Here is a 25,555-nt window from a genome sequence, read left to right as displayed (position 1 = left end):
AAATACCCCAAGGGCCCGCGGTGAATTGCAAAGCGGGCTGCACCGGGAATTAAAATAAAATAAAAAGCTGTAACCAATACAGATCACAAGCGCACAGCAAAACAAAAGAAAATAGAAGCAAACACAAACCAAATAAAGTACAAAGATAAGAGAGAGGAAACTACAACCACGTAGTAAGAATACAGAAAAGGTAAAACAGTGTCGCAGCACTTTCCCAGATTCGAGAAATGATATTGCGGATTGAAATCTACACCGATCCGCAGGGCTGACTGAGGTTGCAGCAAAGAATTCCATTAATTTATTCATAGCGCTGAGGGGAAATTTGGATATTTTTGGGTGCACGTGAAAATCGGGAGCATCTTGTACGCATAGTCCATATGACTGCATAGCCGCATAGCCCATATGACTGCAAATGTGACATGCATGTTATATATGAGAGAATGCGAATGATGGATCACCATAGAAATGTGGAGGATAATGTGTTAAGCGGGTGAATTTTCTTCGCATGTAGAAGCCTAAAAGTTTTGGGATGTCTTGAGGTGCAAATAACTCTCACCAGTGGATAATATCACCCCTTGGCCGTATACTAAAGGGTATTAATCACTTTGTAGAAATATAAGCTCCTGTAATGCGCGCTCTCGTTCTTTGTCTCGTCGCGCTTGACGAGGCTACCTAGAGGAGTAACCAATCGTTTTTGTACTATGTCAGTCGTTAGCAAATAAATAGCGAAAGCTCACCAGGCGTCATGCAGGAAGTGCGCCACTTTTTACCACTAGTTTTAATTCCTAAGGCAGATCGGGGACAACAGAATGTGTCTTTCAGGCAAGGAGCCCTCTCTGAGTCTTCCTTTTTAGCGTTCGTAATACGCCCCAGTCGAGCCACGATTTTACTGACGTGAGGCTGCGTCCATTTCTGCAGCAAGAGCAGCAGTGCTCCCTGATTGAACAGCATGGAATCGGCTGATGGAGAGGATAATCTGGCCGACGCGCCCAAAGGCTTCAAGTCGAAATAATTGTGCCACACAAGCTTCCACCTATTCCAATGGATCGGTCCGCAGGGCTCCATGCAGTTATCTTGGCTCTGCAACTCTTCACGCTGCGCCTTTAGCACAAGGAGTCCGTGCTCTCAACATGCTGTCTGGGTGTTGTGGTAGTGGTAGTGGTCTCAACGTGCTGTCTGAACTGCTTAGGCCAGAAAACAGAATATGTTGGTCGGGATGCGGCTCCTAACTGGGCTTTCGAAATCAGCCGTAGTTAACGTAAAGCGTCGGAACGATAAGACTCCGTACGCATATCTTGAGCGAGAGAGGTTAGGTAGCAACAGTGAGCAACGAGAACATCACGAACTGTTTGTAACGTAAATGGTGACACATTACAGCGGCGTCAACAGCGCCGTCGGAAACTTGGCAACGTATGTTGATCTACAACACTATTAATATTTCATGTACACTTACCTCTTTTTCCGGTTCCGGCTTTGGGGTAGTAGTAGTGGTAGTGCTGGTCGTGGTTGTTGTGGTAGTCGTAGTAGTGGTAGTGCTGGTCGTGGTGGTTGTGGTAGTCGTGGTTGAGGTGGTAGAGGTAGTAGTAGTGGTGGTTGTGGTAGTCGTGGTTGAGGTGGTAGAGGTAGTAGTTGTAGTAGTGGTGGTCGTGGTAGTTGTTGTGGTGGTAGATGTGCTGGTAGATATCGTCGTGGTAGTTGCAGTAGTGGTGGTGGGGGTACTTGTGGTCGTGGGTTCGAATGTGACGCTTTTTGGTGTCAGAACAAAGTGTTCAATGTCCGCCTGATGCGTCCTTCCCTCAGTCACTTTACCAAACGCGCCCCACACAATGCCCGTGATGATCACGAAGAGCAGCAGCAGAAGGAACGCTATCAGCAACATCAGGATATAGGAATTCCCGAGGCCCAGGTTGTCCCTCTCTGCATGAAGGAAAGAATACATGGAGGCTGTAACAAGCGCGACGCCGTACTTTTCTAAAAGAGCAGAATTGACGCTGAAATGAAAGACGCCAACATAAATTTTAACACCACCGTGAAAGGCGAAGAAAGCCAGACCACTGCTGCTTGAAAAGAAATTATGGAAGATTTCCGTAGATGGGCCAAACGCGAATTAAGTGCGCCAGAAGTTCGGTTTTCACTTCGGTTCCGGTGTTCAAATCCAGTGTTCACGGGTTACAGTTGTTCGGATACCGATAACGAGTTAGTGTCCGTATATGCAGAACTGATCATTCTCTACATTCATAGACCCCTGGGAGTCTTTCTACCACTCTTGCGGCAGTGTTGCAGCGGTCAAATGATTCACCACTGTCCTTGTATGCCAGGTGCTGCCATCGGCGAAACTTACGTTGCTTGGGTTGGATTGCGATCCAGGTTGCTCTTCGCGACCAGCCTTTCACAACTGAGCTGCCGCTTGACACGGTGCGCAGGCTGTTCACCTGCTCACCACCACTCAGTGGGCAGGTGAGAAGCCTGCCACAAAACCGACTTCAGACAAACACACAAGCAGACAAGCACAAAACGGCTAAATGCGAGCAATGGCCATAAGTTCAAGCGCAATAAAACATTCGTGTTTTGACGCTTTCATTCTAGACCATACAATGAGCAGGTACCGTAACGTAAGTCGCACTCATTTTGCGTCGCTGAGGCCCAGGCCAAGCATAATCGTAAAGCATCGACACTAAAGACTGCAGCATTTGACTCCAGTGAGCGAACTCTCTCACGTGCAGAGTGTACGAAGTCTTCAGTGCAATGCAACACTGCAACGTCTCTCTGCCCCTTCCACTAAGTGCAAACTTTCGGGCCACGAAAGGAGTGCCCAACAACGCGTAACCAACGCACTCATAGTTAAACCGAGCCTATAAACACGCTCACTGCATATTCACTGTCTTTAATTTCTGAAAAAGAAAATGCTGATGAGCTGCGTTTTCATATCATTTGCAGAATATGCGAAAAGCACCGGAGCAAAAATCGCAGGAAAACGCCATGCTTGTGAATACACTAATTGAGCGCTCTACCAAACATTGAACCGCAGCCCTTGGGCAGTTCAAAGGCTTCTCCGATCATCCCCTGAGCTACGAATTCCAGTGGTTAGGCCCGCTGAGGTTACGACTCCTATCAGGCTAAAATTGCGTGCTGACGAAGCTCAGGGGCAATACATATTGTCATTGGTGCAAATTCAGACTGTTCCGGAGCCATTCCTCTAAGCTGACTGTCTCTCTCCCTTCTTCAACTGCTCCTTCACTCTCTCATATAAAGGTCACTTTCAATGGCAGGCGTGAGTGAGGTCACTGCAGAACATTTCATATTATCATAGCCACACACCAGCACACATCTTACAACCATCACAAAAGACGTTTGGCAAGCTTCCCATGAGGAACGCGCAACACGCCCCCTCAGATTTACAATGTGCTTTGACAAATCAGAATAAGACTTTCTGGCTGCGTCAAAGTGCCGACGTTGCAGCATTGAAAAGGCCTGCCGAGGTTGTCAACGACGAAGAAAACCCCAGACAAGGATAGAAGGCCACGTAAAGCAAAAGGCTCCGCCAACAGAACTTTTAGCACATTTTTGTGGATTTTTCTGGCCGCTTGAGGATTTTATTCTCAGAAAATAAATGGGTTATTCTGGCAAGAAACTCTATGACACGTTAAACTCGTGCAAGAGATCTTCCTCACGGCAGTGAAACTGACGCCGAACCCTCCACCGCGCTCGTCCATGCCCAGTGACTTGCGCACCTGCCAAATACATATAGCAGCTGGCAACTCGGGCAGGTCATGTGGTCTCTTGATGTCCCACCCTTCTTCGACCAATCAATGCTCGGCATGTGCCACGGGATCTCAAGACGTCACACATTCCGTCGGCCAATCAGCAAATTTTATGCCAGACGACGCAGGACACCTCGGGGTTTTTACTGCGGACATTTAATGCTACTGCAATAAGCAGATATAACACAAATAATGTTCGTTAACAGCCTAAATTCCACGATCCCACTAGGTGAAATGCTGACGGTAAGCACTGCAGAGAAGTTGCTGAACATGACAGCCTTTCACTCACGTGCGGAAGAAACTTGGCAGACAGCCTACTGCAAAAAAAAAAAAAAAAAAAAAGAGCTCTAGGTTGATGCAACACGCTACAATCCGTGGCAGCTCGACAAAGAATAATGCCAGGTGACCGCGTGTGGGTGGGAGACACCTATTAGCGTATTTTCCGGTCTGTAGTCCGCGGACTGTACGTGTTTAAAAGCTGAAATTTCGCGTGGTGCGCACTATCTATGCGTGCGGGACATACATGACGTAATTAAGATCGTCTATCATACGTGAATGATGTTAGCGTGATTGCCGAAGTAAAAGCAAAAAGGGGTTCGGCTGCGGTTGCGACAGTTTGCCGTGCTAAATTCCACAGCGAAATCCGCCCCGATAAGCAGTCGGATTCGACATGCAAGCAAATGCTGCTGGTAGTACTAAAAGTAGCTACTTTTCAGCACTTGGATTTGTGAGCACATGCGAAAAACCTCTACGAATAGTGCCAGAGGTGTTGTAGTCCGTCCTGAAGATCGGTTGCGACAGCAATAAAAAAAGATCAAGAACGTCAATGAGGAAGTGCAACACTGATATTACGTTGTCAAGAGTTTGTGCATAGACTGAGTGCAATTATCTTACAAGCCATAATATGAACGCCTGGACACCTTGGTTCGGCGGCAGCGAAAATCCGGTATCGCGTCGTATTGGATCGTATCTAAAGCTTCAACGTCCTGAATTGGTGCGCCGGCCATTAACGGCATCGTAGTAGAGGCCCGCGGATTGAAATAGACATCGTGGAGCTCTTTAACGTGCAGCAACATCGAAAAGCACTGAGGCGTTCCTGAGCGAGAGATGTTAAAGGCTTGTTACCCGGAGATATCTTCTTCCGTAAAAATTCACGTCATGATTCATGCTTAATATCGCTAATGAATATCGTTGTCGGCAGTGTGGTGACTTCACGCCGAGACCGAGAGCCAACATCCGGGCACTGAATTCCTCTCATCCGGGCACTGAAACGAGAGAATCCGCGCACCGTACGAGATTTAACGAGACTCTCTAAGCCCTCCTACAGGAGCGGCATACAAGCGCCCGTAGCTTCGCGCTGAACGGGTGGTGGCGTTCCTCCCTTCCCGTACGGTGCGGTTCGGGTGTCCACCGAGATGACAGAGAATTACTGCGCCATTTCGTTTCCTCAAAAAGCGTCGCGTTCAAAGGGCAAGGCATCGCGCCGAACGGGTGGTGGCGTTCCGTGGACTGCCTGGCAGCGCTACAACACGGTGTCGTGTTCTACTCCTAAGGCCGAAGCTTAAGCGTCATTAATTAGCAGACAATTAGTATTTAGTCATTAACCAGTAATTAGTCACTAATTAGTAACTTGTCATTACTTCGCCATCAATTACGTGTGACGTAATCCAGTGCTGACGTCACCAGTGTCACATAGGCAAAGTGGCGCGGAAAACGCTTTAACCTCTACGCACTTTAGACAGTTTCGAACGCGCTGCATATACATTCTTGCCAGGCCTGCGTCTCGTCGTGTCCGCGTACGCTTCGTGTTATGCTCGTAAACATTTCATGCTTACTCTACTCTCGGTTACGGGAGAGGCGGAGTTTTTTTATCATTCGTCATGCGGCTCTCTGCAACATTAATGGGTCACAAACTCTTGTACATGGCCACGACTCCCTTACATACGCACGTCCGGCAGCAAGTTTACACAAAGTGGTCCCTTCACAGTTGACAGCATAACTACCATCACTTCACTAGCCCGGATGTTCATTTTACTTCTACTACGCCCCAACGAAAACGCAGCTCCCGAGAATGGAATTCAGTACCCCGACCTTGTGCTTTACAACCGAGCACACAAGTGAATGACCCACTACATCGGGTGTGCAGAACAAAGTTATTAGCATGACTCGTGAGCACTGATTTAGCCTATGCCTGTCCTTTTACTGCTATTCTATAATGATCCGCCGGAGTCAACCGGCTGGGTAAGTTGTGATGGCCTCTCGCCGTCATACTACAGGAATAAAGCTGTTGCAATGTCGACGTGAAACCTTACCTCGTAAATATAGTAATTCGTCCGAGTGAATCGCGGTGGACCCCCGGAAGATGCGGTCGGTCCTTCTGGTTGTGCCGTGGCTCTCGTCGAACGGCGTGGAGAATGCCTCGCTCTGGCGCCTCGACCTGCTCCCCCTGACGTGCGAGGTGCCGTGGCTCTCGTCGAAAGCCGTGGAGAATGCCTCACTCTGGCGCCTAGGCCTGCTCTGCGCGGCGCCGTGGCTCGTCAGGAACTCGGTGTCCCTTGCGTCGGCGCCGGTCTCGTTGAATGCGGAGCTCCGCCGCTGCTGTGCCATGTGGCTCTGCGGACCGCTCATCGCGCTCCTTAGGTTCCGACGCCGATTTAGGCGTCGAGTTCGCCTTCGCAAAGCTGACCTCAATCGAGCCTCTTGATAGCACGCGCAATTCGCTTCTTCTTCTGTCTACTACATCATGCCGTGCTAAAGCACTACTACTACTGCGCGGTTCAAAACGAAGAAAACGTTTCATTACTGATCCAGAGTTGTGCTCGTTATTGCTCATGAGGCAGAGGAAATTGATCTACAACGTATCGCGCGCATTAGTTTTCGTTGTTCAAATGATGCAGATGTTTGTGTCCCTTATGATGGCGCATCAGTTAAGGCAAAAATACACATGACGTGCCGAGACGGGATTTGGAAAGAAGAAGAAGAGTGAAAGAAGGTTTTGGGGTTTTGTTCGTGATCGAACTGAGAGTCTTCGGTCCCGTATTACACACCCAATTTTCCAACGGAGTTTATGGCCCCTGGGCTTGGCTGCTTTACAAATTCCCTCTATTGTTTTCCACGTGATCTTCCTCTCAGATTGCCTCTCTGTTTTTTTTGTTTTTTTTTGCGCTGGAGTTCGCAGGGGCCGCTCTTTTGAGCCGCTCACTAAAGCCTTCTATTCCTGGGTAAGTGAAAGAGGTGCGCTTAGTTTGGATTCCAGGTCACTGCGGTATCTTTCAAAACGATCCAGCAGACTACTTGGTAAAATCAGCTCTCAGTGCACCTGTCGCCTGTAGCGTCCCTTATGTCAGCCTTTTTGAAATGTCTCGTTTACTGCTTTTTCAGTATATCACCGCAACGCGCAACGATCCCTTGGTCTCTACTGTTGACGACCAACATCTCGTGTACTCTTGGAAGGTCCGTGCGCGTAAATCCAGGCAGTGTAAGGTAGCAATGACTCTCATGCGGTATTGATCACCCGCTTAAATCTTTACTTATGCAGATGCGGATTCAGTCCCTCAAACCTTTGTGCGGCTTGTGCAGACGTTGAAACACTGGAGCATTTCCTGCACTCTTGCCGGAGGTTTGCACATCAGAGAAGGACGCAATTAGAAATTCCAATTACTGTGTTGGGACTCACTTTGTCGCTCCCGCTCCTTCTCTCCTTCGGTGCTAACGCCAGAGGTTTTGCATTGTATGAAGTTTGCAAATACCTCCCCAATTACATAGTAGCTACCGGCAGATTATCTTGCTAATGGTATTCAAAATTTCCTCCTTTACAAAAGATCTTTCAGCAATTTTTATGATTTAAATTCTCTAATCTTCTCGCCCGTTTATTTTTTCATCATTATATTCATCAAAGTTTAACATGGAGAAAATCGAGCATCGCAAATAGTAGCGATGGCGTAGAGGTAGAACTTCCGCCTCGCGTGCAAGAGGACCGGGGTTCGAATCACGATGCCACGCAATTCTCCTCCGGATTAACAAAAAAAAACTCCGCGTGTCGATGGAATTGCATAACCAGGCTTGGAGTGCGGCCTGATTTCGGTGACCAGAACCGACAACGCACTTCCTCACCAGAACAGGATTTGGCCGCCCTGGTGTAGTACTTGGCCACAACCTTCTATGAACAAACCAATTAACCCTCGGCCCTCAGTCCCCAGCGGCTGCGGAGCAACTGACCAAGGCGGCGGTCAGATCTGTGACGCAGCGGAGGGTGCTAAGAATCTCTGGCTCCGGACAGGCCGCCATTGGAAACTGAACCTGGCAACGTTTAACGCAAGAACGTTATCAAGTGAGGCTAGCTTAGCAGTGCTGTTGGAGGAATTAGCCGGTATTAAATAGGATGTCATATGGCTTAGTGAGGTTAGGAGGACGGATGAGGCTATACAGTACAGGGCGGGCATGTACTGTGCTATCGTGGATTAGCAGATAGGAGACAACTAGGTGTGGGATTCCTCATAAATCAGGATATAGCTGGCAACATCGAGGACTTTTACAGTATTAACGAGAGAGTGGCAGCTATCGTAATTAGGCTTAATAAGAGGTACAAGCTGAAGGTGGTGGAGGCCTACGCGCCTACATCAAGCCGTGATGACCAGATAGTTGAAAGCTTCTATGTGGATGTGGAATATCGGCAATGACCAAAGTAAAATCACAGTACACTGTACTGATGGGCAACTTTAATGCAAAGGTAGGTAAAAAGCAGGCTGGAGACAAGGCGGTAGGTGACTATGGCATGTTCTAGGAACAGTAGGGGAGAGTTATTAGTAGAGTTCGCAGATAGAAATAATTTACGGATTATGAATACCTTCTTCCGAAAACGAGCAAACAGGAAGTGGACGTGGAAGAGCCCCAATGGTGACACTAAAAATGAAATAGACTTCATACTGTGTGCACACCCTGGCATCGTAGAGGATGTGGAGGTCCTCGGTAAGGTCCGTTGTAACGACCACAGAATGGTAAGGTCTCGTATTAGCTTAGATTTGAAGAGGGAACGGAGGAAACTGGTGAAGCGAAAGGCTATTAACGAGTTAGCATTAAGAGGGAAGGTAGAGGAATTCAGAATGTCGCTGCAAAACAGATTTTCTGCTTTAACTGAAGAAGACGACCGTAGTGTTGAAACAGTGAATGATAATCTCACAGCTATTGTTACAGAATGTGCCGCAGAAGTAGGTGGTAGGATGGTTTGACAGGATACCAGCAAGCTATCTCAGGAGACTAAAGATCTGATTAAGAAACGCCTAAGCATGAGGACGTCTAACTCCACAGACAGGATAGAACTAGCAGAGCTATAGAAGTTAATAAATAAGCGCAAGGTAGCCGACATAAGAAAGTTCAACATGGAGAAAATTGAGCATGCGTTAAGGAACGGAGGTAGCCTAAAATCAGTGAGGAGAAAAGTGGGCATAGGTAAAAACCAGATGTATGCGCTAAAAGACAAACAGGGCAATGCCATCAGCAATATGGATAAGATAGTTGAATTAGCCGAAGAGTTCTACATAAATCTATACAGCAGCGAATGTAATCATCAAGTTACTGAGGGAGGCAGTCGAGCACAGCAATGGGACATCCCGCCAGTAACGAAGGAGGAAGTAAAGAAAGCCTTAGGAGCAATGCAAAGAGGGAAAACAGCTGGTGAGGATCAGGTAACACCAGATTTGTTGAAGGACGGAGGAGAGATTGTGCTACAAAAACTAGCCACCCTGTATACGCAATGCCTTGTGACCTCGAGAGTACCAGAAGCTTGGAAGAACGATAACATTATCTTAATTCATAAGAAAGAAGACGTCAAGGACTTGGAGAATTACAGACCAATCAGCTTATTGTCCGTTGCCTACAAGGTATTTACTAAGGTAATCGCTAATAGAGTCAGGACAACCTTGGACTTAAGTCAACCAAATGATCAGGCAGGCTTTCGCAAAAGGATACTCGACAATAGACCACATTCACACTATCAATCAGGTGATAGAGAAATGCGCAGAATATAACCAACCCCTATATATAGCCTTCATTGATTACGAGAAAGCATTTGACTCAGTGAAAACCTCAGCTGTCATGCACGCAATGCGAAATCAGGGTGTAGAAGAGTGCTATGTGAAAATATTGGAAGATATTTATAACGATTGCACAGCTACTATAGGTCTCCATAAAGTCAGCAATAAAATTCCAATACGGAAAGGTGTCAGGCAGGGAGACACGATCTCGCCAATGCTCTTCACTGCCCGCTTACAGGAGGTATTCCGGGACTGGATTGGGAACAGTTGGGGATAAGAGTTAATGGAGAATACCTGAGTAATTTGCGATTCGCTGATGACATTGCCTTTCTAAGCCACTCAGGACAAGAACTGCAAAGCATGATCAATCAGTTAGACAGGCAGAGCAGAACGGTGGGGCTAAGAATTAACATGCAGAAAACCAAAGTAATGTTCAACCGCCTAGCGAGGGAACAGCAGTTCACAATTGGTAGCGAGGTGCTGGAGGTAGTAAGAGAATATGTCTACTTAGGGCAGGTAGTGACCGCAGATCCGGATCATGAGAGGGAAATAACAAGAAGAATAAGAATGGGGTGGGGCTCATATGGCAGGTTCTCTCAGATCATGAATGGTAGCTTACCAATATCCCTGAAGAGAAAAGTATACAACAGCTGTATCCTACCGGTACTCACCTATGGGGCAGAAACGTGGAGGCTAACAAAGAGGGTTCAGCTTAAGTTAAGAACAACGCAGCGAGCTATGGAAAGGAAAATGATGGGTGCAATGTTAAGAGATCGGAAGAGGGCGGAATGGGTGAGGGAACAATCGCGGGTTAATGACATCTTAGTTGAAATCAAGAGGAAGAAATGGGCTTGGGCAGGGATGTAATGCGAAGGCAAGATAACCGCTGGTCCTTAAGGGTAACGGAGTGGATTCCAAGAGAAAGCAAACGTTGCAGGGGACGGCAGAAAGTTAGGTGGGCGGATGAGATTAAGAAGTTTACGGGGATACAGTGGCGGCAACTGACAAAGAACAGGGTTAATTGGAGAGACATGGGAGAGGCCTTTGCCCTGCAGTGGGTGTAGTCAGGCTGATGATGATGATGAATATTTTTTATATTTACTCTACAATTTTTTGGATTTCTTTCTCAAAGCAAAACCACTAGCTTAGCACCAATTTGCCCTCTTCTTTCGGCTCTCCTCAGTGGACCTTGGCCTATCCCCCATCGTGGGTATGTGCCATGTCATTAAGGCAACAACAACAACTGACAAGGCGTGTGGTGTCGTAAGGGAAGGCCATGACGGGTTACGACCATCAAGGTCGTGTTCGCAAAACAAAGCAGGTAAGTAAAAATTACCGAAGACACTTTGGAAATTCTAAAGTGTGCTTGGCGAAAGCTTTGTGGTGAACCCATTGCTGCTTCCGCGAACCGCTTGGCGCGGAATCACTGGGCCGCTTAGGAGCCATGGGTCTCACTCGACTGCAACGAGACGTCTGGCGAAGGTGCGGCGGTGCAGCTGCCACCGCCGACGCGCGCGCGCTCGTTCTACCGCTACTATGTGACGTCACGGTTACATTGCACAGCTGCGGCCCCCACCGGCGCTCCGGTTGCTAAGGAGGGGAGTAGGTTGCGCCGCTGCGTGGAGGGCAGGCCACAGTTGGCACGATTCCAGCGCACGGAAGGACACCACGAGCATGAGCCATTAAACGCTTTCACCTTAATATCAGTGACGGCCGGACGTTGCTGAGGACGACACTACGCGGGTTGGCGCAACACACCGCTTTTGACAACTCGAGATCCAATGTGGTGTTTTGGACGCGTTGGAGACTTCTCGGTTGGATGCTTCCGACTACCTCATCAGCAATGTATTTGAGTGAACTCGTGAAACCTTGCGCTAGGGTACGTTAACGACGTTGCGTGAGAGGGACGTAAGCGCGTTGCAGGACAACTTCTCCATGCAGCATTGCACTAGTGCTTAACGTGTCTTCTAGGCCAGTTGTGGTAATTATTGTTTTTCACCCTGCCTTGTTCCCTGTACAAACTGCCCTGTCTGTGTTGTCGCCTTTGGTTTCACTCTCCCCACGGTCTGTTGGGACCCACCTATTAGCTTCAGGACGATAAAGTCACATCTCTAAAACTAACGCAGGTTAAATAGGAAACATAGGAGTTAATTTGTAAATTTGAAGCTAAAATGAAGGTTATATTTTTCTGGCTTTTGGAATGCATGCTCAACGAAGTTTGGTGAAGGTGGTGCCACTGCTTTCAAGGAATATGAATATTTTAGACTCTGCTAAAATCGTTCAGAGGAAAACAAATGTCAAACTTTCGCGCAGAAATTGCAGAAGCCTGGAGCAAACGGTTGGTGAATCAAGCAAGGCACAACGGTCATCATGAGCAAACTGTGCTCATTAAAGCAAATCACTGTGATGGGGTAATTAGATATGAAATCTTTGTAGGTTGTTAACCCGAAATTTCTGCTAGCACCTTCACATAGGTAGCAACCCGGGCATTCGTTGAATGGAGGCAGAAGAGACTGAGGTGGTTGTAGCCAACAGGCGGGGCTAGCCTTCCGTAATTCTTCCTGCAATTTTTTCTTATTTGCGACGCTTTGAAAATATTATATGTCGACTCTTTTTGGCCCAGTAACGTGACCAATCCGTCCTCTTTGTCAGTACTCTCACCAGAAAAAGTCCACTGCTTTCATCGTGACAAAATTTAGGCCGGTTCAGTGTACTGGAGGTTTTTTTTTTTTTTCATATAATAATGCAAGTAACTGCGTTGGCCACTGTCTATTTTCCCGGTGGGTCAATTATTTCTTGCGGAGAATCGTGAGGCACCCCTGCCCTCCTCAGAGAAGCAAGCAAGACTCGGTTCACTTGGTCCTTATCTGGACAACCCATTCACCACTAGAGGCAACTAGCAGAGACGATTTCAGACCTTCCTTATTGATCCAAGCTGCAGCTCAAGCAAAACTCGTGAGAATGCGGTGAAGTAGAGTGGCTTCTATTGTTTTTATCTTCTTGGTCACACATAGTTGGCATGGACGGTTGGCTGGGCCGTCGCCACAAAGACATGAAATGGTTGGTCAGTTTTTTTCTTTGTTTTTTTTTTTTTTTACTGAGCTGTGACTAATCACAATACCCCCAAAGCCATTCATTGCAAGGGTAGATATGCTTTGATGTACAGACCACGACCCACACTACAGACACACTACAAAAAAAACTACAGACAATGCATACTACATTCGAATCAGTAGGAAAACACGGAGTTTTTGCTATGTAGAAGACGACAATGAACAGGCAGTGCCGCGCGACGAAGCGCTCGCGCTAGGCGCAAGAGACAACGAACGATTTTGCTCGGGGTTGGTACCTATCGAATTAGTGCATGCGCACTAGATAATCCAGGTGCCAGAGCCAAGAAAACGGTGATCAATTTCTGCCGCATGGGCCAGAATTGAATCCTCTACTTTACTAGCATGAAGCACAAGCCCAGAGGCGGCAGCAGAACCCCAATCGCGCCTCGAAGCCTCCACTGCGCAAATAACTACCACTGACAAAGAAAAAGCTCGGAATAGTGGGGAACCGGTTCCTGCTTTTGTGTAGACCGCGAGCATTACGGGCTTGTGTACAGAAGGCCCACCTGTAGCCTGTGCAGGTCATGTAAGCTCAGCCAGTTGAGATCATGCGCTCCTCATTGAATTGCCATTCCAGTGGCCCTAGTATTAATAATTGCATTCCTCCCGCCGTAATCAGCTGAAACTGCCCCTCTTACATGAGCGCAGAATATACGACAACGATTACCAACACAGTTGCATTAGTAGCCGCATTCTTCTGACGGAAACATAAGCTAACTGCATGCTGCACGGATCTGCTATTGACAGGGAAGCGAATTCAGCACGCACTCTCAATCCAGGCAATAAAACATTTACAGCTATTCTTGCCCCAAGCAACCCGGTGAGCAAAAACGGCGCGCCAGAAACTTCTGTATTTTGTACACTAATTGCCTTGCCTTCAGGACGCTGATAGGCCCACTTGTGCTGAACTTCAAAATGAAAACGGTTTGCGACCCGATTGCACGGTTGCCAGAGCACGAATGGGAAAATTGGTTTTTGGTTTTTGAGAAAAGGAAATGGCGCATACTTGTTTCACATTTCGGTGGACATCCGAACCGCGCCTTAAGCTAAAAAATAGAGGGAGTGTAAGAAGAAAGGAGGTGCCGCAGTGGAGGGCTCCGGAACAATTTTGACCACGTGGGGATCTTTAACATGCATTGACATCACACGGGCGCCTTTAGCATTTCACCTCTATCGAAACGCGGCCACCACGGCCGAGATCGAACCCTGTAAATCCGGCTCAGTAGCCGAGCGCACTAACCACTGAGCCAATGCGGCGGTTCCTCGAAACGTGGGATAATCAGTCAAGAAACCGGGCATAAAGCAGCGCTGTGCGCGATCTCTGTGTCAACTGACCTGCGGTATTCGTCGATGCAGCGGTGCTCCATCATAGTTGGGACGTCAGCCACGTAGCACTTCGCGGGTCCGTATTCGGGATGGAACGCGAAGTAGGGCTCCTTCATGACGCTGACGGGGCAGGGCTTGTTGGAACCCGTTGAGTAGCAGCCTTCAGAGGGGGCATCCTTGTTGCAGTTCGCCATGCACTCTGACTCTGTGCTGTACTGAGGCGTCCCTTCCTCGATTTCGGGGCACTTTCCTTCATCGTGAATCCACTCCGTGCACCTGGAACTGACGCGATTAAGGCTGATGGAGCCAAAAGTCGAGATGGTTCGAGCACTTAGGGTTCGAATTCTATCTCCGACAACAAGCGCTCGCCGGGCTAGTTAGCAAGAGCACTTTTCCGGTCTTCTGTTCAGTATACTGTGTTAGGAGGCGTCTGCCGAGATTTCACAGCACAACCCTCTAGCGCCTGTCTGGCGTAGCAATTATATTCGTTGCCTTCTTAGTCACGTGTGATATGTTACCACCTGTGTCAGGGGCTGAAGACACTAAAATCAAATTTTATCCAAATCATCATCATCGTAGTCGTCGTTGTCACCCCTGGTCCAGTTAGAAACCAGGCTCCATTCGATTGGAATTCAAAATAAACGTGTCAAGCGCCAACTGGGATGAAACTATACATGCAAAATTTCTTATGCCTTGCTCCCATCCAACACTATGTCGCCCCCTTCTCTGTTTTTTCTACGTATCCCATAATGCTCCTGGCTACAGCTAAGTGCAGGCAACCTTACCTGTGCCTATAAATTTGCACTACTAACACAAGGTACATTGAAAACCACATTAATGCGGACAAATTATTTGAGGGAACGTGCGAATGAGCTAAAAGTAAATTCAGTCACAGGTAGACAAGCGAAAGTACATATCCAGAAATTGCGGACAAGCGCATTTTTCAATGAGAAGTTGTTTATGAACGCATATATTTTTTTTTTCATATGTCTTAAGATTCGGCTATAATAATCAATGTGTCCGCAGTTCTCCCTTTTCCAGGCTTGCATTTTTTTCTATTAACTTTCCAGCTATCGTGAAAAGGGTTCGCCATTGGTCTTCTATGCCAGTATAGTCTTCGCAAGCGTTGGACAAAATTTAAAAGAAAGATTTTTCTAAGCCCCGGAAGAGTGAACCAGTATCTTCAATATTTATTGAACAACACCTTACGTTATTCAACAGACACCTCACAATTAAAATGGATGCCCTAGAATCCTGTTCTTCCAAACATTGAAATCGAAAAGAAACAAAACAAAAGAAGCCGTCTTAGCCGCTTACTTTCGTTTGTCGTAAAACCACCACGTCCTCTTGAGGTGTTTGCTTCTGCAGGGAACCAAGTTCGGCGCTGCGGAACAGCTGCGCCGTGGCGGCTCCCGCATCAAGCACTCCTTGCGACACTCCTCGACAGTGGCGAAACGGTTGGGACCGTCGTTGCACAGATGAAGGTTCTTATCCTTGACATCGTAGCACCTGTTTGTCGTAGAGTCCCTGTAGGCGCCTGGGATTGTCCGCTCGCAGAACAGGAAGGTGCGGCCTCTTCCTAAACACTGCAGAGAAAGTCGTGGGATTTGCTTTAACATGAACCAGAATGTCCTCCTTCAAATGGCAGCTGCAATGATTGCATTGCAGTTCGTGAGCTTTCAACCTGGCGGGCAGTTCTCGCCCAGGATGCGAGGCTATTGCTCCATGTGAAATGTATGAAATGGCAAGATGTTTGGTTATCAGCAGCAGTGTACTAAGGCCTGAAGGGTTCACGCCTTTGGTATTAACCGTGAATATCAGACTTTCGCCAGAGACATAGAAATTGTAAACAAAGTGAGCAAAAATATGGTTTTGCTAAACTTCACTAAGTCCAATATATCCTCAACGCATTGATTTAGAGTACAAACCAGGCATTGAATAGTTGCAGCACCATCTGCGCCATCAGGACCTTAGCGTATGTTGCGGGTCAACTGCAGTCGGGCGTCGATATTGAAAATAACCCGCCATGCATCTGTTGCATGCATCTGTTGCAAAACATGAACCTGTTGCAAAACAGAAGCAACAAAGTCGGTACATTGCAGAAGACATTTTATCTATTGGCGATTTCAAAAACCTAAGTTGATCCAACATGGTGGAGCTAAGGTGTACTTGGGGTCAGCCTAGTTAGAAGCACGCTTGTCTTAAAATTTTATGTTAACCTCGCGGTTGTTCGTGTACTGCGGCAGTCTGATATGAGCCCAACTCTCGTCTCATTTCTCGACTGGCCAAAGGCCCACACGAGATATCAGGAAGAAGACGCGCTTTGGATGTAATTTCCAATCTCTCCAATGACATTGGCGATGGAGACACCTGTACATCGGGCTAATGACAGCCGTAAAAGCGAACTTTCTCTCATGAACATTGCAGGTAAACAAGGCCTAGCGATCGTGATGCTGTTCGCGCGGAAAACAAGCTAGAAAAGTTTGTCAATCACTGAGTTTTAAGTGACAATGGCGTTTGCCATTTTTTTGTTTAACGGGGAGACGGGGTAGGTGGTCAGTGATCTTATGAAACACGTGCTACCTTAAATGCGGATGTGAACTTCAAATCGCGCGTAGAAATGGAAAGCGAGACCAATTGGGCCGCCGTTTCCGGCGCTCTTCTTCCACGGAGCAACTGATCGTGCCTTTTGCTCTCAGTTTGCTGGTAAGCAGTGGATGAGAAATCAAAAGCGCTTTACGATTGGCTAGTAGAAGAAAAGGCGCCTTCCGATGGTGATTTGCCATGTGGTGTAATCGTTGAGCTCTGTGCTGGGAAACAACGGGGCAGCAACGAATACGCTGCCGTAGCCCACTCCTTGAATAGATCCAAATCTTGATAGCCCGCCCGACACTTAGTAACTTCAGGTGTTTGTCCCAAGCTGAGAAACAATATTTAGGTCTAAGAGTATTTAACTTCCCCTGTCCTCAGAAAAAGGGCTGATTACGCATTGACAACATAATGATTAATGATTGTGTTGACAAAACGTAATCAAAGGCAACAAAGATGCGAGCCCTGCAGCCGAACACTTTCTGAAATGCGAGTCCGGACATGTGGTATACTTATTCTTTAGTTCCATGTCTGATAAAAGCTATGTTTTGATAAACGGCTCTTTTCTGCCCAGTTTAAACGCGCTTGCACTCTCTAGAAAGCTTACTTTGAAAATGCTAATAGTTAGTATACCTTGCGTTTTTTTTATCTACTCGAGTCAACATTTATTTGTGTATTTTTTTTTAGAATCCTCCAAACTCAAGTCATGCTTTTTGCTGAACCTGGCACAATCGGGCTTATGTAGTATATAAAACAAAAGCACGACCCATTCATCCTTAGAGCAAAATATCGGGAACAAGTTTATGCAATCCGTGACCTTTCAGACGATGCTTCCAAAAAGTTACATAAACCATCACTCGATGATCGTGTTTTCTGTTCGAGCGCAAAATAAATTCAAATGCCTGTATTTTCTCAGGAACAAGAAAGGAAATACTCGTTCTCGTGTTCGAAATTTCCTATATTAGGCATTTCCTGTTTAAGGAATATTGAACCATGTTCTGTATTCGTTCTATTTTTCTACAACTGTGTATGTAGAATTCTCCCGCCCCTTTCGGAAAAAGAAAATGGCTGCTTGCGATTCTAGAGCGATCTTTCTTTTTTTCTTGCGCCAGGTCCAGTAATCAATAAATCTCGCGTGGGATGCCAAGCTGCTTCGCTAAGTATCTCAAAGTGTCAAGCATTCTCGAACGCCACTCTCCGTAAAGTCTCCGCAATAATTTCAAATATCAGAACACTTTCTTCATGGCTTACGTCGCCAATGATTGGCGGTACAGTCGTATTCGAATCAGCCGCATCAGTCGTAGTCGTCGTCTCCACGGTTGTTCTTCGGGTCGTAGATGGCATCGTAGTCGCTGCGGGTGTAGTGGTAGTTGAAGGTGTGGTCGTAGCTGAGGTCGTGGTGGTTCTGGGTGAAGTGGTAATGACACTGGTGGTCTTCGTGGTTGTAGGTGTGGTTGTGGTTTTCTCTGTGGTCGTTGTAGGTATAGTGGTCTCAGTGATCGCGGCGTCCTGTGTGCTTCGGGTGTCTTTGGGGTCCGGTCCGGTTAAGGTCACTTCGACGCTGATGACGCTCCTGGACAGGCTGGCGACGAGGCTGACGTCTGTAGCCTTCCCCTTGTGGAAAGCTACCTGCTTCACAGCCCACACCAAGCCCGACACGATGAGGAACATCAGCGGCAGCACAAGCGCGAGAGTAAACCCGCATCGCCACGCCAACATCGTCCATGGTTTCACGGTGCTTGAGTCATCCTCGTCATATAGATGTTGCTGGAGCCCGGAGACCGCTGCGAAAAAAGAGAGAGAGAGAGGGCGCTGACGCATTCCAGCGTATCTTTTCGAAATTCTGGAAGCAGTTAAAGTTTTCATTAGCACAGCGAGCCGAAATGGCGCCGGTTGGATCAAACGACAATCATTCGAGCGCTTCCGTTGGGCTACGAAAAGTTGGTGCTCAAGAGCCATGACACGGCATCCATGCTGACTACTTACCACGCTTGAAAAATCATTCGAGCGCTTTCTGAGACGCTTGGCTACGAAAATTTGCTGCTGAGGAGCCATGACACGGCATCCATGCTGACTACTCAACGCGCTGAAATTTTTGTGAATGCCAGTGAAGTTTTTCAAAATTATTACGTAAGTTGGTTGAACCAGTTATAGAGAAATATAAGTTGCGGTCATTGAACAGTTAGTTGCTCTTTAAGCAGAAATTCCTTCCTATTGTTTTGGGTCCATTCAGTATTTTACTTAGATCAATGTACTTCTGTCTCTACGAGAGAAGCATATGAACAAGAGTGTTAGCTGCTTGTAATAGAAGAAGAATGTTTCTAGAGGACACACCCGGGAACACAGACGCCTAAATCATGGTCGGTCAGAGTGACATTCAGGAAACACTTCTTACTCATGGGCGTAGGGCTACCAAGCGTAGTGAGCTTAGTTTTTTAAGCAGTGTTGTTCATCGCTGCTAGAAGAGAGCCTAGTGATTTCAATGACGGAACGAGTTGCAGTAATATCAGAGAAGAAATGTGCTGTTCGTTAGCCTCTAAAGGCGAAAGGAAGAACATATATCTCGGATTCATTCGCACAATTCTGGGAATTAAGAGCAGATATTGATCGCCATTCTTTTCAACCAATGAGGCACTATACGTAGTAAGCTGATACTTTCAAATCCCCAAAACGCTATCATCAAGGCCCACAAGAATTCTTAATTCCATTAGACCTCCACCGGCAACACCATTCCATTCAATTTGTATGCATCTACTCGCCCGCTTCCTTGCACCAACTGAACGTAATAAGTGTATTATTCTGATCATCAAGGATGAAGCTAATCCTTTGCTCAGCAGTGGCGCTGCTGTGGTCGTGCTGCCTGCCAGCCTGTCTACCTGCGTCGACAACGCATAACTATGTTGGGTCCCAATATTGGCCGCAACTAATGCAAACGTGCAGCTCTAGCCAAAGAAGTGTATCGCGGACTACCATATCATCGTGTACGTTATAAAGGTCGCGAATTAAATTGCCCTCGTGGTAACCAAAAGCTAAGAAGCAAAAGTAGAATCATTCTTATGCACGGACAGATTTAATAGTTAGACCGTTGGTATCCTTGCTGCAGCGCGGCTTTCACATCAGTTCCAATAAATTTTGGCACAGACTACATTGAGTGCCACTGCAGAAATCAGCCGAGCCATAACTCGACAGGCGCAGTTGCAAGTTGCAAATGCGGAAGTTCACTGATCGAGGTCATAATTGCAGGCAACAGAAAGAGAGCCATGGATCCCAGAAGGCCGCTTATCATCGCGCTCTCTAGCGCCCAAGTCTCACACCCGCGCCACAAGGGAATATTGGTTGCCAATACGCCCTTAATGCCTTAATATTGTCATACACATGGTACCACATGCAGAAATCTAATGCCTCACTGTTGTTCGAGACTTGCTGAGCTTACCATAACTCATTCGCCAATGAAACGTACTCTTAACCCCATTCATCGTGCAGAACAGCGTCCATCATCGTTAAAAACATGCTCCTATCAAACAGCAAATAACGGCAAGTTACACTGAGACAAGTCCTCCTATCCACTCCAGTTTCATTGGCAATGGTGCCATTTTCGAACTGTGCCCTTGGTTGATACTTTCCAATTGTGTGCCGACACATGGATTAGTGGACACTTTTTAGACTTTCCAATGGGCGGATTTTTTTGTGAGACAAATTTTGTATTGCATTTTGTAAATTTCAAAAATATTTTATGCTTATGAGTTTAGATTAAAGTGAAATTTTATTGCTGGCTTTCAGGTATTGCAATCATGACATGCAATGACGTTAAATCTGGCCGTGCAGCGCTGGTTTTGTTATTAATTACATTAACTAATTCGAGGGCTTAAGCACTGCTCCTCATTTCTTGAGCGCGAATGGTGCGGGTATCAGTCACCCATGCAAAGTGTTAACTTCTTCGCGCAGAAGGGAAAGCTAAATTACAGCTAAGCGCTCAATGGGTTTCATTGGAACATCAGGAGTCAGCACATAGGGCCACATTTTAAAACCAGGACATGTATGCCTACAGCCTTGACCAAGTTTTCGAACCGCACTGCCTGCTTTTAGACCTTCTAAATGAAATACTTGTAGAACTAATAGATCTTTTAATCTCAGAGTGATGGTGAAAACCCTGGTAATCAGTTCTGGACAGAGTTCGGTTTTTAGAGGTGGAGTAAGTGTTGTATTGCACGGCTCAAGAGCAAATCATGCAGTGACCCGACAGAGACTGACTGAGGCTTCACATCCAAGACGGAGCATCGAAAAATGATTAGCGCAAACCACAGTACTAATCAATTCTAGAAAGCTCCTCGAAATTTAGAGCAGTGCGTCTTTGGATGGCAATTTTCTATCATTCTCAGGTAAGTCTATCGCAATCACCATAGATCTCGAGCGCGACTCAGTCATTAAATTTCATGATGATTACAATGTGTATATAGTAGGGCCAAGTGCTGCTTCTTCCCCTCACTGGGCCTACTAATTGTGAGATCCGTCATAAAGGGCGACGAGGGTCGCAAAACATCTGTGGCTGACACGAGCTTTGGCTGTGTGTATAGAACTTTCGGAAGATAAAAGTTTCACGACCACTCTGCGCAGAGCCTCTTCACCGAAGCTTTAATGCAGCACATAACATCCCTATTTGCTGTTTTGCGCTGCTGCATGTATCTGACAACGCTTACCTATAGTTTGCTGCGATCAACATCAATTTTCAAAATCTACCGGAAGAGACGTAGCTGAATGTTGTTTTAAATATAAGGTATCAGAAAATTATCGTGCGATAGTAAAAAAACCTGCAAAAAACTCAAATTTAATGGACTAGGAACTTGCTACTGACCGTTGGGTAACGCTGCGCAACTTGACCAGCGTGATCAGATCACAATTACCATTCGCTACACCAACCAAACTTGGTTTGCTATGGGTGTTGTTGCTGTTGCTACTACCATTCACAATTACCATTCGCTACACCAACCAAACTTGGTTTGCTATGGGTGTTGTTGCTGTTGCTACTGAGAGAGGGATGAAAAGGAAAGCGCACGGGCCTGCCGACTGGCTCGAGCCGAGCCACCACCGCTGTCACGCGCACATTGGGGAGAGTTAATAGATAAGAGAAGGAAAGAATGAAAGTATAGACGCGCGTCGCAACAACCGCGTCGCAACAACTGGGCCTATAAATGTGAGAGCATTAGTGTTCACGTCAGGAGCAAAATCCCCTGTCCGATGGCACAAAATTCGCTGATTAGTCGAAATAGTTCACGTTACCTCGTGACGTCATCACAATCTGACCATCGAATTGTGGGCAACCTCCTTCTGTACTCGGATGCAAATGTGGGCGCTGTCACAGCATAGCGGATGCCTGTCACTGCCGCTAGCAGTCCGAATATGGCGGTTGATTGACCGATAATTGCAAAGAAACTGACGCAAACACACACAGAAATTGCAACGAAGCTGCGACAAGTGTGAAATCTAATAGAATCGCATTCAACTCTTAAGGTGACTTAAGCGGCCCCATAGCTTTTGTAAACAACTGAGATAACGACGTTTCATAGATATTAACAGCATAAGCAGCTCTGCCCATGGCCCTCAGAGTGCGCTATAAATTTGTCGACCAGGCTTACATGTTGTCACCGGTGCTCCAGACTCTACTTCCAAGCTTTCCTCAACCATAGCAGACACAGTAGCAGACGGCCGCTGTGGGCTGAGAAGACGACGGGAAGTGGACGAGCCCATTTCGCCCTCAGGTTCCTCGTCCTCGATGGCCGGCATCTCCTTTACAGGCATGACCTTTCCGAGCGGGGACTCCTCTGCCGGGGGCTCGGAGTCCGCGTGCGCTCAATGCGTGTCGTCAGCGGAATAGAGGTCAGAAGCAACAAGAATCGCCACGAAATGAAACTCGGTGAAGCAAGAGCGGTAATCTGCAAAGAGGAACTGATCTAAACGCAGGGACGTACTAGAAGTGGCACGTGGAACGAAGCTGCAACCAGCGGGTGCAACTTTCATTGTCCTTGTCTTCAAGAATGTCGCGCTTGCGCTCGACTGGTAGCTTCCAACTTAGTTTAGCAAAATATACCAGAGCTGAAACTGAAATTCCAGCAAATTTAACTGTTAAATAATTTAGAATTTTAACGAAAATAAACCGACGACAAGGGGCTAGTTGGTATAACATTTTTTGCGGCGAGTAGCACTAACTTTGAGGAAACGACCTGAGACAGGGACAGGGAGACGTTCTGTTCGTCGTTTCTCTGTCCCTGTCTCAAATAGTTTCGTCAAAGTTAGCGCTTCCCACTGCAAAAATTAATATATTTAGTAGTTTTATACCACGACTGCTTTGTAAACAGGACCCACTCCATCGCCGCAAAGCATTCTACGCGAGAAGGAAGGTGCAGTGCCGACGCGCAACTTAATCAATAGTCGCCGTTCACAAACTTACATTGCCTAAAACATTCGGTGACTCGGCATAGTTCAGCCAGTTTAGCAAACCCTGCTCGGATAATCAATCTTGGATGCTGTGGCTTTTAGTTTGCGCCCTCATCTAATGAGATACGGGTCTAGTTTATTTCCGCCTTCATTGTACCGAAAGTGTATCTTTTTATGCAAAAGACATCCCATTTAGTATACGGGCTCTGTGTTGCTTTTCTCAGCCAACCTGAACACATACCTAAGCGGTGTCAGGCTGGTTTTCTGGGCGCGGCTTCAGCGTTCCGCTGGCGTGAATCGCTGTGCTGCTTGCCGATGGCGCTACTTACTTGGCAGATCTTGGTCGCTGCTCGGTCTGCTCCTGAATAAACAAAAAAAAGGCCGGCGTCGCATAGGAGCAATGTGTCTGACTCGCAACCCAATGGTTTGGCGTTCGATTCCAAATTACCTCGATTGTCTTTTCAGTGCAATCTATTTATTTTAGATGCTTGCATGTCCTAACGACATTTGATTCATTTTGAAACCTTCTAATCACTAGTTATACCCCTGTCGAGCGCGCAAGTTAAGCGCACTTACCGGGAGTGCGCTTCAGCATCTCGAGTGACACTTAAGGCTACGCAGTGGCATAAGTGTCATAGTGGCATAGCATTGAAGGACTATGGCAGTGCTAAACGGGTAAGGAAAGTGCACTCTAGTAAAAAAAAAAAAAAGGTGACAGAAAATGATCGGAATTTCAGAAGAGGTCGATGAAAAAGAAAAAGAACTCATAATAATTGATTGCTTAACGCGATAGCGCAAATAAAACGAGGTTCAACAGTTTTTAACGATAAAAAAAATTGAAATCGAAGAAAAGCCAAGACCAGCCAAGACTATCCAGAATTGCGGCAACAAACAAGATGGCGGCGGGCGGCGATGTTGCATCTGATCTCGTTCTTTTGTTTTGTTGCTTCGCTTGTAGCTGCAACGACCGAATTTCTTCCTAAAAACAGTGTTATAGCATGCAAAATAAACTTGTACTTTTTACGCACTGTACATACTGTCCCTTTGAAGTCGCTGCTGGCGAGGCTACGCACTCAGCCCTCAAAGTGCGTTCTGTGCACGCGCTCCGACATGAGTGCCCACTTTGGCGAGTGCACTTATGTTACGCTGTTTAGTCGTGCTAGAGTGCACTTGCGCGCTTGACAGGGGTATTAGCTGATGTTTTAATCGTTTGTCCAATCCGCGGCTTCAGGTGTGACGTGTCTAGCTTTTCGACCAATCCGTATTTTTCGCTCACAACGAATGCCACCGCATTTTCTGCAGAAGAGGACCCTTAAAATTGTAACTTTTATATATTGGGAATAACGAGAAGGACGCAGCAAAAAGATACAATGCCTAACCAGAAATATAAGACTTTTAAAAATTTCCTCGATGCACAGGCGTTACCAAAAGCACACCACAGCAAAAAAAAAAGGGTTGGGGCAATTACAGCGAAACAGGCCTAAAATGACCTTAAGGAATGGATTCAAAATGGAACATGAAAAAATATGGTGCAGCGGACCCCGTTGAAAATGGAACGATACGCATAACAGCCAGGACCGCAGCTTGGGCATGTTGGTTACTCATTTCTTTATACACTGAAAAGAGTCCGAGGGACTACAAATGAAATCAGCCAGGACAGCAGCTTGGGCATGTTGGTTACTCATGTTGGTTACACAGTGCTTGTCTCTTGTCCCGGTGTTTTGCGCTGTACCATCACAGATACGAATAACAAAAACAATATTCTGTGTGCATTCATACACAGTACACATGCGTTTGTGTACCCTACTCTCGCAGTTGCAATCCTCCGAAATGTTTAGCAGAGACCACACGGGGGTATTCGTATTCATTTTCCAGCCTGGATGCCACCTCCAAGGCCGCGTAGCGCGTGCACGTGAGTGCAATCGCGCCATGCCACTGTACTACCTCGGAGAATAAGAAGCATAACTCATGGGGCACTTTATTTCTGTAATCCAGTTATCAGTTTTTGGAAGTTAATCATACGCCAATGACGAGATGACGTCTACACTTCTGTGCCGGTTCAACACGAAAGAATACCAAACCACCCGCACTTCAGAGTGAAGATAACGGAGAGATATAGGTCTAACTAATTTGGACAATACAGGTGCACCAATGGGTGCAAAATATTTTAGATGGCGTCAAATTGTTCATGGTACTCTAGTAAATGTTCATAAAGTCCACTGAGATGGTACCTGTTGCACGAAGTGACATCTTGGTACATTTCATGAAGTGGGGCAACCCAGGATTAGCACGTATATTAGGC

At 46.7% G+C, this 25,555-nt stretch overlaps 1 protein-coding gene across 2 annotated transcripts in view; it reads right to left on the bottom strand.

Annotated features, from left to right (window-relative positions):
* Window positions 1-23,023, bottom strand: part of LOC149342508 (uncharacterized) — a 29,876-nt gene extending 6,853 nt beyond the window's left edge. Inside the window, exons 1-5 of one of the 2 annotated variants that reach the window (XM_089544894.1) lie at window positions 22,455-23,023; window positions 18,073-18,605; window positions 15,550-15,818; window positions 14,242-14,514; window positions 1,668-1,917 (exon numbers count right to left, since the gene is read on the bottom strand). In XM_089544894.1, coding sequence (XP_089401020.1) covers window positions 1,806-1,917; window positions 14,242-14,514; window positions 15,550-15,818; window positions 18,073-18,605; window positions 22,455-22,617 — 1,350 coding nt within the window. In that variant the 5' untranslated portion in view covers window positions 22,618-23,023 and the 3' untranslated portion in view covers window positions 1,668-1,805. Of the gene's footprint in view, window positions 1-1,453; window positions 1,918-14,241; window positions 14,515-15,549; window positions 15,819-18,072; window positions 18,606-22,454 lie in introns of those variants that run through there. The other variant, XM_089544895.1, reaches the window with a different exon arrangement.
* Window positions 23,024-25,555: the final 2,532 nt, after the last annotated feature.

Source organism: Amblyomma mixtum, chromosome 5 (assembly GCF_055824585.1).
Source record: "Amblyomma mixtum isolate Tamu chromosome 5, ASM5582458v1, whole genome shotgun sequence".
NCBI lineage: Eukaryota > Metazoa > Arthropoda > Arachnida > Ixodida > Ixodidae > Amblyomma > Amblyomma mixtum.
Note: the sequence above shows the minus strand (reverse complement) of the source record. Positions and strands in the feature narration are given on the sequence as shown.